At 64.8% G+C, this 10,753-nt stretch overlaps 2 protein-coding genes across 3 annotated transcripts in view; one reads left to right on the top strand and one right to left on the bottom strand.

Annotated features, from left to right (window-relative positions):
* Positions 1-2,081, bottom strand: part of CHLRE_14g625802v5 (uncharacterized protein) — an 11,792-nt gene extending 9,711 nt beyond the window's left edge. Inside the window, exons 1-3 of the mRNA XM_043070273.1 lie at positions 920-2,081; positions 443-589; positions 110-220 (exon numbers count right to left, since the gene is read on the bottom strand). Coding sequence (XP_042916946.1) covers positions 110-220; positions 443-589; positions 920-1,975 — 1,314 coding nt within the window. The 5' untranslated portion in view covers positions 1,976-2,081. The remainder of the gene's footprint in view (positions 1-109; positions 221-442; positions 590-919) is intronic.
* A 170-nt stretch (positions 2,082-2,251) lies between these two features.
* Positions 2,252-8,647, top strand: CHLRE_14g625750v5 (uncharacterized protein). Of its 2 annotated transcripts, XM_043070271.1 has the most exons (11): positions 2,252-2,571; positions 2,654-2,800; positions 4,005-4,067; positions 4,655-4,762; positions 5,092-5,145; positions 5,611-5,700; positions 6,026-6,031; positions 6,149-6,214; positions 6,758-6,823; positions 6,973-7,113; positions 7,947-8,647. In XM_043070271.1, exons 1-11 carry the CDS (start codon positions 2,446-2,448, stop codon positions 8,076-8,078), a joined length of 999 nt encoding a protein of 332 aa, XP_042916944.1. In that variant the 5' UTR covers positions 2,252-2,445; the 3' UTR covers positions 8,079-8,647. The 2 variants fall into 2 exon arrangements, with proteins under 2 accessions (XP_042916944.1, XP_042916945.1); XM_043070272.1 differs by lacking the exon at positions 6,026-6,031.
* Positions 8,648-10,753: the final 2,106 nt, after the last annotated feature.

Raw genomic sequence — 10,753 nt, 5'->3', positions numbered from 1 at the left:
CCCCCCCTCCCCTCCCCCTCCCTCCCTCCCTCCCTCCCTCCCTCCTCCCCCCCCTCCCTGCCCCCCCTCCTCCCCCTCCTCCCCCTCCTCTTCAAGCCCTCCTCCTCACCGCCGCCAGGCTGGCCCGGCCCTCCGCCTGCTGCATGGCCTCGTCGCGCTCGCGGGCCAGCGCCTCCAGCTCGCGCGACCGCACCGCCAGAGCCTCGCCCAGCGCAGCCGCCTAAGGCACGGCACGGCACAAAAGCAGATGGGGAGAAAGAAAACAACAGTGTTGGTTATTGGAAGTTCCTGTTGCAGGATGGGCCGGACAAGGGGGCCGGCTCATGCCTTTTAAACTCGCGCGCGACTCCAGATCCCCCACCACCTTCCCCACAACAGCCGGCTCTGCCACCCGCCTCCTACTCCGCCGCCATCCCCGCCGCCCGTTCCGCCTCCTCCCCACCTGCTGCTGCATAAGCGCGTAGGTGCGGGTGGAGGGCACCCAGGCCTCGTCGCCCACCCGCGCCGCCGCCTCCGCCAGCTCGCGCCGGCTGCGCGCGTGCGCCTCCTTCTCCTTCTCCAGGTCCGAACTGCGCTTGGCCAGCAGCGCCTGTGTGGAGAGAACGGCGAGTGGAAGAACACACATGTGAGGCAGAGCACAAGGGAAGACAGCATGCAGGACTGTTGATGCGTTGAAGACACACGTGTGGGTACCGGTAGCCGTGGTGCAGCTGGTGCCCCGGGCCGGCCCTAGCATACATGCCCCATTCGTCCATCCACCTCCAACCATTGACAACAGCTCGCAACCCCTGCATCGCCACGTGCCCCACCCCGCCTCCCCCACCCCAGTTGGGTTCGGTTTAGTTTGGGCTGGCGTGTACAACCCCACCCCACCCCCACATCCGCCACACGCCCACACCCACACCCACATCCACCACACCTGCAGCTCCGCCACCTCATCCATCACGTCCGGGTCCGGCAGCGCCCCGTTCGTGGACGGCGCCGACGCCAGCGGTCCGGGCAGGCTGCCCTGGCGGCTGGGCCCCGCGCCGCCGCCAGCGGCGCCCCCGGCGCCGCCGCCGCCGCCGGCGGCTCCGCCGCCGGCCGCGGCATCGCCTCCTGCGGCGGCGGTGGAGCCGCCCACGCCGGGGCCTGCTGCGCCGGCCGCGGCGCCGGAGGCGCCGCCGGGCGCCCCCGCGACGCCCACGCCGGCGGCGGCGGCGGCGCTGTTCTTTATCGTGAGGTACTTCTTCTGCACGTTGCTGAGCTCCTGCTCGGTGTCGGCCAGCTCGTTCTGCAGCTGCCGGATGCGCTCCTCCGCCTCGGCGCGGCGGCCCTCCGACAGCCGCAGCTCTTCGGCGGCGGCGGAGGCGGTTGCGCGGAGCCCGTCCAGCTCTCGGCGAAGCGCCGAGGCCTCGTTCCCGAGCCGCGCGTTCTCGCTCGCCAGCGCCTCCGCTGAGGCGCTAGCGTCGGCGGAGGCGGCAGCGGCCGCTGGCGCGGCTGCGCTGCTACGCAGCTGCGCTGACAGCTCGTCCTGCCGCGCGTGGACGGACCGCACCGCGTCCAGGATGGTGCCGAGCGCGTCCTTGACCGTGCGCGAGCGCTCCACCAGCGCCTGCTCCACGTCGCTCAGCTCGGCGTCGATGCGCTTCTGCGAGTCCAGCAACGGCTTGACCTGCAGCGCGTCCGAGACGAGCCGCTGCACGAACGGGTCGCGCACCGACGGCGCCTTTTCGGCGGCCGGCGGGGGCCGTAGCTCGGCAAAGCCGGCCATGTTGGCGCACAGGTGCGTGATGCTGTCCGTGAACTGGCTCCATAGCCGCCCTGTGCAGAGTAGAGTCTGCTGGTATTCTGACTCCTTCTGCTCTAGCGCGGAGACTTTGTCCTCGAGCGCCTTGCTGGCCTTGCGCTTCTCCTCAAGCTGGACCGCCAGGCGCTGGTTCTGGTGCGTGAGCACCTGGAGCTTCTGCTCCACACTTTTGGCCTCTAGATTCATAGTTGAACGGTTTTGCTAGAGGGCGACGAGGTGCATTTATCGCAGCCCCCAACGGAGGGCAGCTCGCGCGGGAGAGCTGGCCCGGACCCTATAATTGCTACCTGAGTTGTCAGTCGAGCGTAAACATCCTACGATATCAGTTTCTGGTGTCGGCCGGTGTCGCAAGCCCTGCAGGCAGCAGGCGGGGGGCCCGTGCATGGGCAATGCAGAAGTGTTTTGCAGTCGGCCCCCTGTCGTTTTGGAGCACCCTGCCCTGCCCAACTTTTCAGGATAAATTATATGTAACTCAGAAGACACTGACAGCCTTGCCGAACGTCGCGCTAATTCAAGTTTTGTTTCGCCGCCCCAAAACTAGCTCCCTGACTATGGACCAGGCACCAGGCCCGCTGGGCCATTTGCAAAGATCCTTTGAGCATGTGGGGCGAGGACTAGCAAGCCAGTTAGAGCAAGTAGAGCAGGCGTTCGTGCCCATGCGGGAGGGCGTCACCCGTTGGTTGGAGCGCACGCCGCTGGCACAGATCATTCGTAATGCACAAGAGGGCGTGGCGACTCAGCAGCGGCAGCGGGATCAGGGACCGTGGGCCCCTATGCTCGCGGTGAGGCGTCGATCTCCCGCGCGCGCCTGTGCCTGGCCGATTGCATCAAACACTCATAATGTGAGCTTGGCTTTGCGTGCAGTCCATTGCCATGAGCGGGGCCGGACCACGCCCCCAGCCAGTCATGGACCTGGCGATGGCGAAGGATGAGGTGAAGGCGCGCCTGGCGCCGGTTCCCGTTTACACCGTTGCCAACCCGAAGAACGAGTTCGTGCTGGTGGCGGGCGAGGTCAGTTGCCACAGCAGCTGCGAGAGAGGGCATCGAGGGCGGGTTACTGGGTTGCGTGTGTGTCAAAGGCACGGCGTGCGTGTCATCGCGGACTGCTCGGGTGCAATGCGCTATGCAGTGCAGCTGCCCCGCTGCCCTCACGGGGATCTGGGGTACGAGTTGATAAGTGCACCAATGGGTCTCTCTGTGCCCGCGCGCCATCGCGCTCGTGGTATCAAGTATAAACCGGCGCCGAGCGCGATGCACGCCGGCAGCGGCAGTAGCTGTGTACAGCTGGCAGTAGCAGCACCCAGTGGCGGTCGCAGCAAAGCTGCGTCCATTTGATGGAATGCGAGGGAGCGGATCATCCGCCTCAGGGGGCGATGCTAAGCCGGAGGCACCAGGGCACTGGCCTGGAGGAGGCAGCGGCTCCTGTGCGGCTGGCAGGCGACTGGTCACAGGCGGCGGCGCTCGGGCTACCGCCAGTGACGGATTGCTGCCATGGCCGCCCCAGCCCGCAGCCCAGCTGCACAGCAGGAGCAGCGACAGCGGCAGCGGCAGCAGCGGCAGCCCACCAGCAAGCCAACCAGCAAGCCAACCAGCCCTGAAGCCCGCCAGCCAACCAGCCAGCCAGCCTGCTAGCCAACCTCTCAGCCAGCTACGGGCTCAGTCGAAGAGCCTATGGCGGGGAGGGAGCTGCGGCCAGTGGCGGCTCACGTTCGAGTGCCGATGGGAGGCTAAGGCACGCTGCCTGCTGGGATGGGGTTGGGCGCCGTGCCCCGCCGGCCCCTCACGGAGCCGCTCCTGCAGCATGCGGTGCGGCGGTGCGGCGGCGGGTGGCGGGCCGCTGAGGCATGCTGCTACTGCTGCGGCGGCAGCGTAGCCAGCAGTGGCGGTGTGGGCGGCACAGGTGGCAGCGGAGGGCGAAGGCAGTTGCAAGAGGGTGGCAGCGCTCGTCAGCAATGCCAGCTGCCGCGCAGAAGCGGTGCGGCAGCTGCAACACCGTAGTCGGCGTTCGTGCACAGGCGAAATGCCGTGTGGGGCCAAACAGCCGAACAAACACACACACCGCTGCAGCCGGCAGCTAATGAATGAGCCCTAGACTTAATCCTGCATTGCACCCTACACGCCACATGTGCACTCCTGTCCTGTTAGGCCCTGAATCCCTTCTGCACCTCCCGTCCAACCGTTCTCCGCCCTTTCACGCCCCCTCTCACACACACAGAACAACACGCAGCTGGGTTTCTTCTTCTTCCGGAAAGAGGACGCGGAGGCGTTGATAGAGAAGGTGGGGGACGGGGGGGGGAGGAGGAGGAGGAGGAGGAGGAGGAGGAGGAGGAGGAGGGGGGGGTGTTTGTGTGCCCGGGCCCAATGGAAAAGTCTTATCATCATCATCATCATCAAGGGGGGTCGCCGTCCATGCAAGAGTGGGCAGGAGGAGGGAGCGGGGGAGGACGAGGGGCGTAAGGAGGCAGCGGGCTGCAGGGGCGGGTAGGTGGAGGCAGCGGGAATGGGGGGGCTCCGCCCTCGTCGTTGAGGGGCATTCGGGCGATTGGGCCGTGTGGGCATCGGGGGCTGCCGGCGATGTGGCGGCGGGACGGTTGGCTCTGGCGGAAGGGCGCTGAGCTGTGTGTGTGTGTGTGTGTGTGTGTGCAACTGTGCTGTGTGCGTGTGTGTGTGTGTGTGTGTGCAACTGTGCTGTGTGCGTGTGCGTGTGCGGGCGGGCGTCCCGAGGGAGGTGGGACTGCGCCGCCGGCATGCTGCCACCGTGTGTGACGCGTGTATGCCGTGCCGTGCCCGCTGCTCCAACCCCACCTACCCAATCCACCCACCCACCAACCCACCAACCCACCCATCCACCAACCCCGCATTCAGATCCGGGAGGAGAACCCGCGCCTGGCCCGTGACTCCAAGATCCTGCGTGTGCCCATGGACAACGTGTACGAGGTGTTCACCACGCCGCGCGAGCAGACCGGGCTGCAGGTGCGTGCGCGCTGGCCCTGCTGCGGGCGGCGGGTGTGTGTGCGAGTTGGTGGTGATGAAAGAGCGGCTGGCTCGGCACGTGGTTTGGCTCTGCATGACGTTGTTCCCGTCGCCGGGTGCTTGCATGGACTGCAGCTGCACAAGCTGTGCAGCTGCTTGGGTGCCACTTGCCCGGCTTAGCCCTCACCCTACCTCCTGATGTGCTCGCTCGCTACTCCCTTCCCAGATTGTCACTTGCTTGCCATCGTGTATACGGTGATGCCGCTCGCTCGCTCCTGACGCTCCTGACGCTGCTCGCTCCGCTCGCTCCCCCCACCCCCTCCCTCCAGGGCATCCACTTCCGCTTCATGCCGGACATGAAGCAGGTGGCGCACGCGCTGCAGGTGGGGGCGGTGGGCGGGCGGGGAGGGGGGCGGGGCGGACGGGGTTAGCCATCCATGGGGAAGCGAGCGGTTGATTTGCAAGTGTGAAGTGCTGTCATCCATCTCAGGAACAGTGTGGGCATGCCGTCGGCGCCGGCGCGTAGGACTGCCGAGGTGGCTGCTTCGTCCCCCCCTTTTACCCGGGAAGGGGCTGGGGCATGTGGGGAGGGGCGGACGCAAGGATTGCAGGAGCGACGGCGCGGGCGGTTGGATGACAGAACGGGGAGGCGTTTGAACAAGAGGGCGGGAGCCTGGGACTGGCGTTAGTAGACCGCTACACTACTCTGTGCCAATCCTTGCAAATGCCCCGCCTCCCTCCCCCCCCCACGGACTCCACGGACATCGGTAACGACTACGTGACATCTGTTCCTTTGCTACGCCTTCTCGTCTTAATTAATCATGAATGTAACCCCCCTGTCCCTGCAGCTGTACAAGGACGCGGGGGTGCCCACGCGGCAGTTCATCGGCGTGCCGGTGTTCCAGGCGGAGGGGCTCACAGTCACCACACGCGACATGGTGGGGCGGGGGGAATGGGTGGGGTGGGTGGGGGTGGAGAGGGGCGCGGGGACGGGTAGTTTGGTCCCATCCCAACAAGAAAAGCGCGGTGTGCTGTGTGTATATGTGTGTTTGGAAGGCAGAAGGGGGAAGGGCTGGACACCGGGGGCCCGGCGAGTGCGTGGGTGTGCTTGCGCGCGTGTGTGTATGTGTATGCGTGTGTGGGCAGGCACGCGGGCACGTGCGCACGGGGACTGGAGCCGGGTGGCAGCAGGGGCTCATGGGGCCACCTCGGCGCGTGATGCCTGGTACCCCTCTTCTGCGCCCCCTCTCCTGTTCTGCGCAGCAATACGTGCCGCTGTTGCTGTGCTTGACTATGCGACGCCCCCCTCTCTCCCCCCATGCTTGTATCCTGTTTCCAATGTTTTTTAACCCTGCAAACCCCTCTCCCCCCCTCTCCCCCTCGCAGCAATACGTGCCGCTGTTCCTGTGCAAGGAGGACCTGGACATCGCCGTGCAGTCCGCCTACGTGCAGGTGGGGGAGCCAGGAGGGGAGGAGGCGGGAGCCGGGAGCCGGGAGGGGAGGCGGGCGCCGGGAGGCAATAGGGCCGGCGGGGAGGCCGGCGGGAGGCGCGACGGGGGGGGGGGGAGGCGGGAGCCGGCGGGGGGTTTTGGAGGGGGGATAGCAGAGTCCATGCAAGGTGTGGAGATGACTATGAGTACGGGGTAGGAGGTGTTGGACATGTTAGGTTGGGCCGGTGGACTGTGGTGGTGGTGGGGGGGGGCTGTTGGGGGCAGGGCATTGCGGAGTTCGGTACCAGGAGGAGGGACCGGGGGCCATGCAGCCTGGGGGGGCGGCACGACGCGACGGGGCGGCGCGCATCTGCTGAGGCGGGTGTGGGCTGGCTTGCTCGTAAGCCCGCACGAGGGTTGTCCCGAGCGGACAAAAGAAACATGGAGACACGCACGCGCTACTGTGCTGCCGTACGCTCCGGGCTGACACTCCCACCCTCCCGCCCCGTGTCATCTGCTGCTGCTGCTGCCGTACTACCGCTGCCGTACAACTGCTGCCGTACAGCGCAACGCGGCCCAGATCAAGCTGTACAAGGACAAGGCCGACAAGTACCAGGCAGACTACGACCAGGTGTGTGGGCGGGGTGGGATATGGGTGGAATGGGGTGCGGCGCGGTGTGTGCGGGGATGTACGGGGTGTGGGGTATGGGCAGAGGTGTTCACCAGTGTGTGCGCGCCCCGCCATCGCTATGTGATATGCCGGTGTGTGTCACCGCTCAGATCGCCTCCCAGCTGGAGGCCGCCGCCAACGGTCGCGAGCGCGGCGGGCTGGAGAGCCGGCTGGCCAAGGCGCGCGTCAAGCTGGAGGCGGCGCGGGACAAGGTGGAGAGCGTGGAGCGGGCGCCGCTGCCCAAGGTCGAGGTGAGGAGATGAGGGAGGGAGGAGGGTGGGCTCGGTAGGGGGGCGCGGCGATAACGCGGGTTCAGGGGGCTTCCAACCATCTTTGCAGCCTCCCTTTCCTGGCCGCAGGGTTGCGTACTTCGTGGTATGCGTACTATATACTACATAATGTACTATGTACTGTACGCTGCCCTCGCCGGCTAGTACGTTGGGAAAATACGTTGTGCTGGGGAAACCAGCGGGTGGGCCGTGGCGGGCGAGGGGCGCGAGGGGTGCCGGAAAGGTTGTCCGTCAAAGTTCGCGAATCATGGCTGCTCTCCGCACTGCAGCTGATTTTCTGATAACAGTATGAGTATAATGAGTTGAAGGCAATTCCGCTAGAAGACTATGGCCGCGCAAATCCAGTTCACACCGATTCGGGCATGGTGCGGGCACGCGTGTCGTGTTTGCACCGGCTTTTCCCCCGGATTTCGTGGCCCAGCGTTTATGCAGCGTATTTTAACGTACTGTACTAGAAATCCTAGTACGCTGTATTGATACGCGTATTATGGAGAGAGGGTCGCGTACTACGCAACCCTGCCTGGCCCCGCGCTCTCCTCCGCGCTGTTATGCATTGGGTTCGGTTTAGTTTGGGCTGGTATCTACAACACCCCCCACCCTACGCCTCGTGCGCACGCCTGCCGTCTACTGCGCTGCACTTTCTGTACCAACCTTTGCAACCCCCACCCCCTCATCTTCCATAAGATGGCCTACCGTCTACCACTTCCTTAACTAGTCATGAATGTAACCCCCTCATGACCCCCCCCCTACGACTTCACTTCTTAATTAATCATGACTGTAACTCCCCCCCCCAGGTGGGTTCGTTCGAGGAGGTGGTGATGCGCATGACGGCCTCGGCAGGCAACGAGCTGGCGGCGTGGAGCCAGGTCATGTTCGTGGCGCCAGAGCTGCTGCGGGACTCGGCCGGAGCCGGAGGCAAGAAGTAGGGTGGTGGAGATGCCGGCGGTACGAAGTAGGGAAGATGTGGGGGAGGAGGCGGAGGAGGCGGTGGTGAAGGAGGGGGGGGCGGTGAGGAGGGCGCGGTGGCGTGCCGAGGTGGTAGGGGCGCAGGGGTTTTGACAGCGCTGGGGGCAGCGGTAACGGCGGTAACAGCAGGGTTGCAGGGCGGCGGCGGCGGCGACCGCGGTGACTGCGCACATCCAGGGGTTGTGTGGGACCATGAAGAGTTGGAACAAGCGGCGGCGGATAAGTAGATTGTCATTGATATGACCGAGGAGGGTAGGCGTCCATTCAAGGGCAGGCGCGCAGTACTGCAGTGTATGCTACAGGCGAGGTGCGGTCTGGGCTCACACTGATACGCTGGGCGATAATATGGGCCGGGTGTTAGAAGCGTGGTTGATGTACATTTGCCGACACGTTTGCAGTTCCCATTGATGGGGGTCGAGGAATGCAATGGGCGCGTCAAGGTGGAGGCGGCGGGCTGCACATGGTTGCACACCGCTGGGCGGCCGCCGCCGGAGCAGCACACTCTCAAATTCTGTAAGGGTGCTGTGGCTTGCCCAGATGAGTCCCCTCATTTCCCTACGGTACACAATCGTATCTACCATGGTACGGTCCAGTGCTTCCGTCTATGCGTCTGTGTGGTGCTGTCGCCTGGTCGGGCGCCTGGAGGCCGGAGCGTGAGGACCATGTCCAGCCAGCGCGCCAACTGGTGGTTGTGCGATGGGACAGTGTAAGGCAGGTTGGTGAAGTCCCGTAGGGTGCAGCTGATTCCCAGAACCCAGCAGATGGCAAACCATATGCAACTGCAGTGCAGGAGCGCGTGGCTGGTCGAACGCTGGAGTTACTGTACCGACATGTTGCTTGCTGGCTGGAAGCTTGTGCGCTGGTGGTTGCAATCTACGCGACACAAATCCCTGCGCTGCCTCTGAAACCCCGCCCGGCACCTGGCACCCCCGGCGCACGCCCCCCGCCCGGCACCCGGTGCACGCCACCCCGAGTATCATCCCCATCCGCCGCATTGCTCAGTTACGAGGGACTGATGAGAATAGCAGTTCCCTTCTCACGGGAGAGCGGGCTGCGCCCACGCCACATTGGGGCATTGTCTGAGGCTGAAGTTTTTGGGCTGAGCCCCCTGAGCGAAGCGATCCAGGGGGGGCGAAGCCCCCCAGGATTGCCCCTGTCCGTGCCTGCCTGCCTGCGTTGACAAAAAGTGCCAAACTGGTGCAAACCGCGAGCGCCACGTATTATAAATTGCTATTCCCTGTTGTAGAAAAATAGGCGGCAGGGAAAACTCGGCTGGAGCGAGAAGCGACCTCGCGAGTCCATGGACATCTTGACTTTCGCGAGGTCGCGAGGTCGCAAGGAAAGCAGCCCTGTCACGCGGATTCCACAAAGGAAGAGTTGCCAACTTCAAACTTTCCCCTTCGCACCCTTGTAGCCGTAGCACAGGCCAAACAATTCTGAAGTCCGCCCAACCTTGCCCGTGTTAGGGGTGTGGGCCGGCTCCCACACCCCTAACGTTCATAATGGTTCAGAAAAATAGCACCCGTAAGGTGTCGCTGCGAAGCGTTTGCAAGGACGAGGCAACGCTCGCAGCAATTAGGTTCAAGGTAGATTTTGTGGCCACGCCCCTTCGGTACCGCCTGCTGGACTTCCTGCGGCACTTCGTCGTCTGCCGAACGGACCCCGCCTTCCACTGCGCGGTCTGCGACACCAAGTGGCGGGAGCAGTGCGGACTGGCTGCGCGGCGTCAAGGACGTAAGCATTAAGTCTAGAGCGCTTTATGCTAGAGCGCATTGGCTAACGCAGCCACTCACGTCCTTGGCTAACGCAGCCACTCACTCACCCGGCCACTCGCTCAGCAACGCACTCACTCACCCACCTTCACTCACCCACTCACCTTCACCCACTCACTCACTTACTTCGCAATTCAGGTCAGGCAGGGGCCCAAACCGGGCGCTGCTGCGTCTGCTGGTGGACAAGTACGCCCACCTGGTGGTCTACGTGGACGAATACTACACCAGCCAGGTACGCTGTGATCTTCACAAAGCAATGCGCACAACGCTCAATGCACACGTACCTTACCTGGCGCAAACCTATCTCTGTGTCTGAGCAGGTGTGTGCGAAGTGCGGACGGCGCCTGCTTGGTAACGGGCAGCGCTGCCTGGAAGTTGTGATTCCGTTTGGTGGCTCGCGTGCCCGCGACGTCCAAGTGTGCCAACACTGCGGGACTGTGTGGGTAAGTGGGATGGCAGGTTTGGGGCAGGTTTGGGGCGGCAGGTCGGTTTGGAGATGATGACACGGGATGACACGGGATGACACAGGGCGGTTTGGAGATGATACGGGGTGACACACGGGATGACACATGGGATGACACACGCCCTGTTTGCATGTTGAACTGCAGGGCCGCGATGCCAACTCGGCTACAAACATGCGGCACGCGCTGATGGAGATGCTGCTTGGCAAACCGCGGCCTGCAGCCCTGCGACCTGCTGGCGGCGGTGGCGGTGCAGGGCCTGGCGGCGGCGGTGGCGGTGGCGGTGGCGGTGGCGGCGGTGCAGGGCCTGGAGACGGCGGTGGCGGCGGCGGTGGCACCGCGCCTACCGGCGGCAACAGCAGCGGCCACGGCGTTGGGCCCGGTGGTGGTGGCGGCACGGGC

The sequence above is a fragment of the Chlamydomonas reinhardtii genome, chromosome 14 (assembly GCF_000002595.2).
Source record: "Chlamydomonas reinhardtii strain CC-503 cw92 mt+ chromosome 14, whole genome shotgun sequence".
Classification (NCBI taxonomy): domain Eukaryota; kingdom Viridiplantae; phylum Chlorophyta; class Chlorophyceae; order Chlamydomonadales; family Chlamydomonadaceae; genus Chlamydomonas; species Chlamydomonas reinhardtii.
The sequence above is the reverse complement of the archived record's forward strand: the minus strand, read 5'-3'. Positions and strand labels throughout refer to the sequence as shown.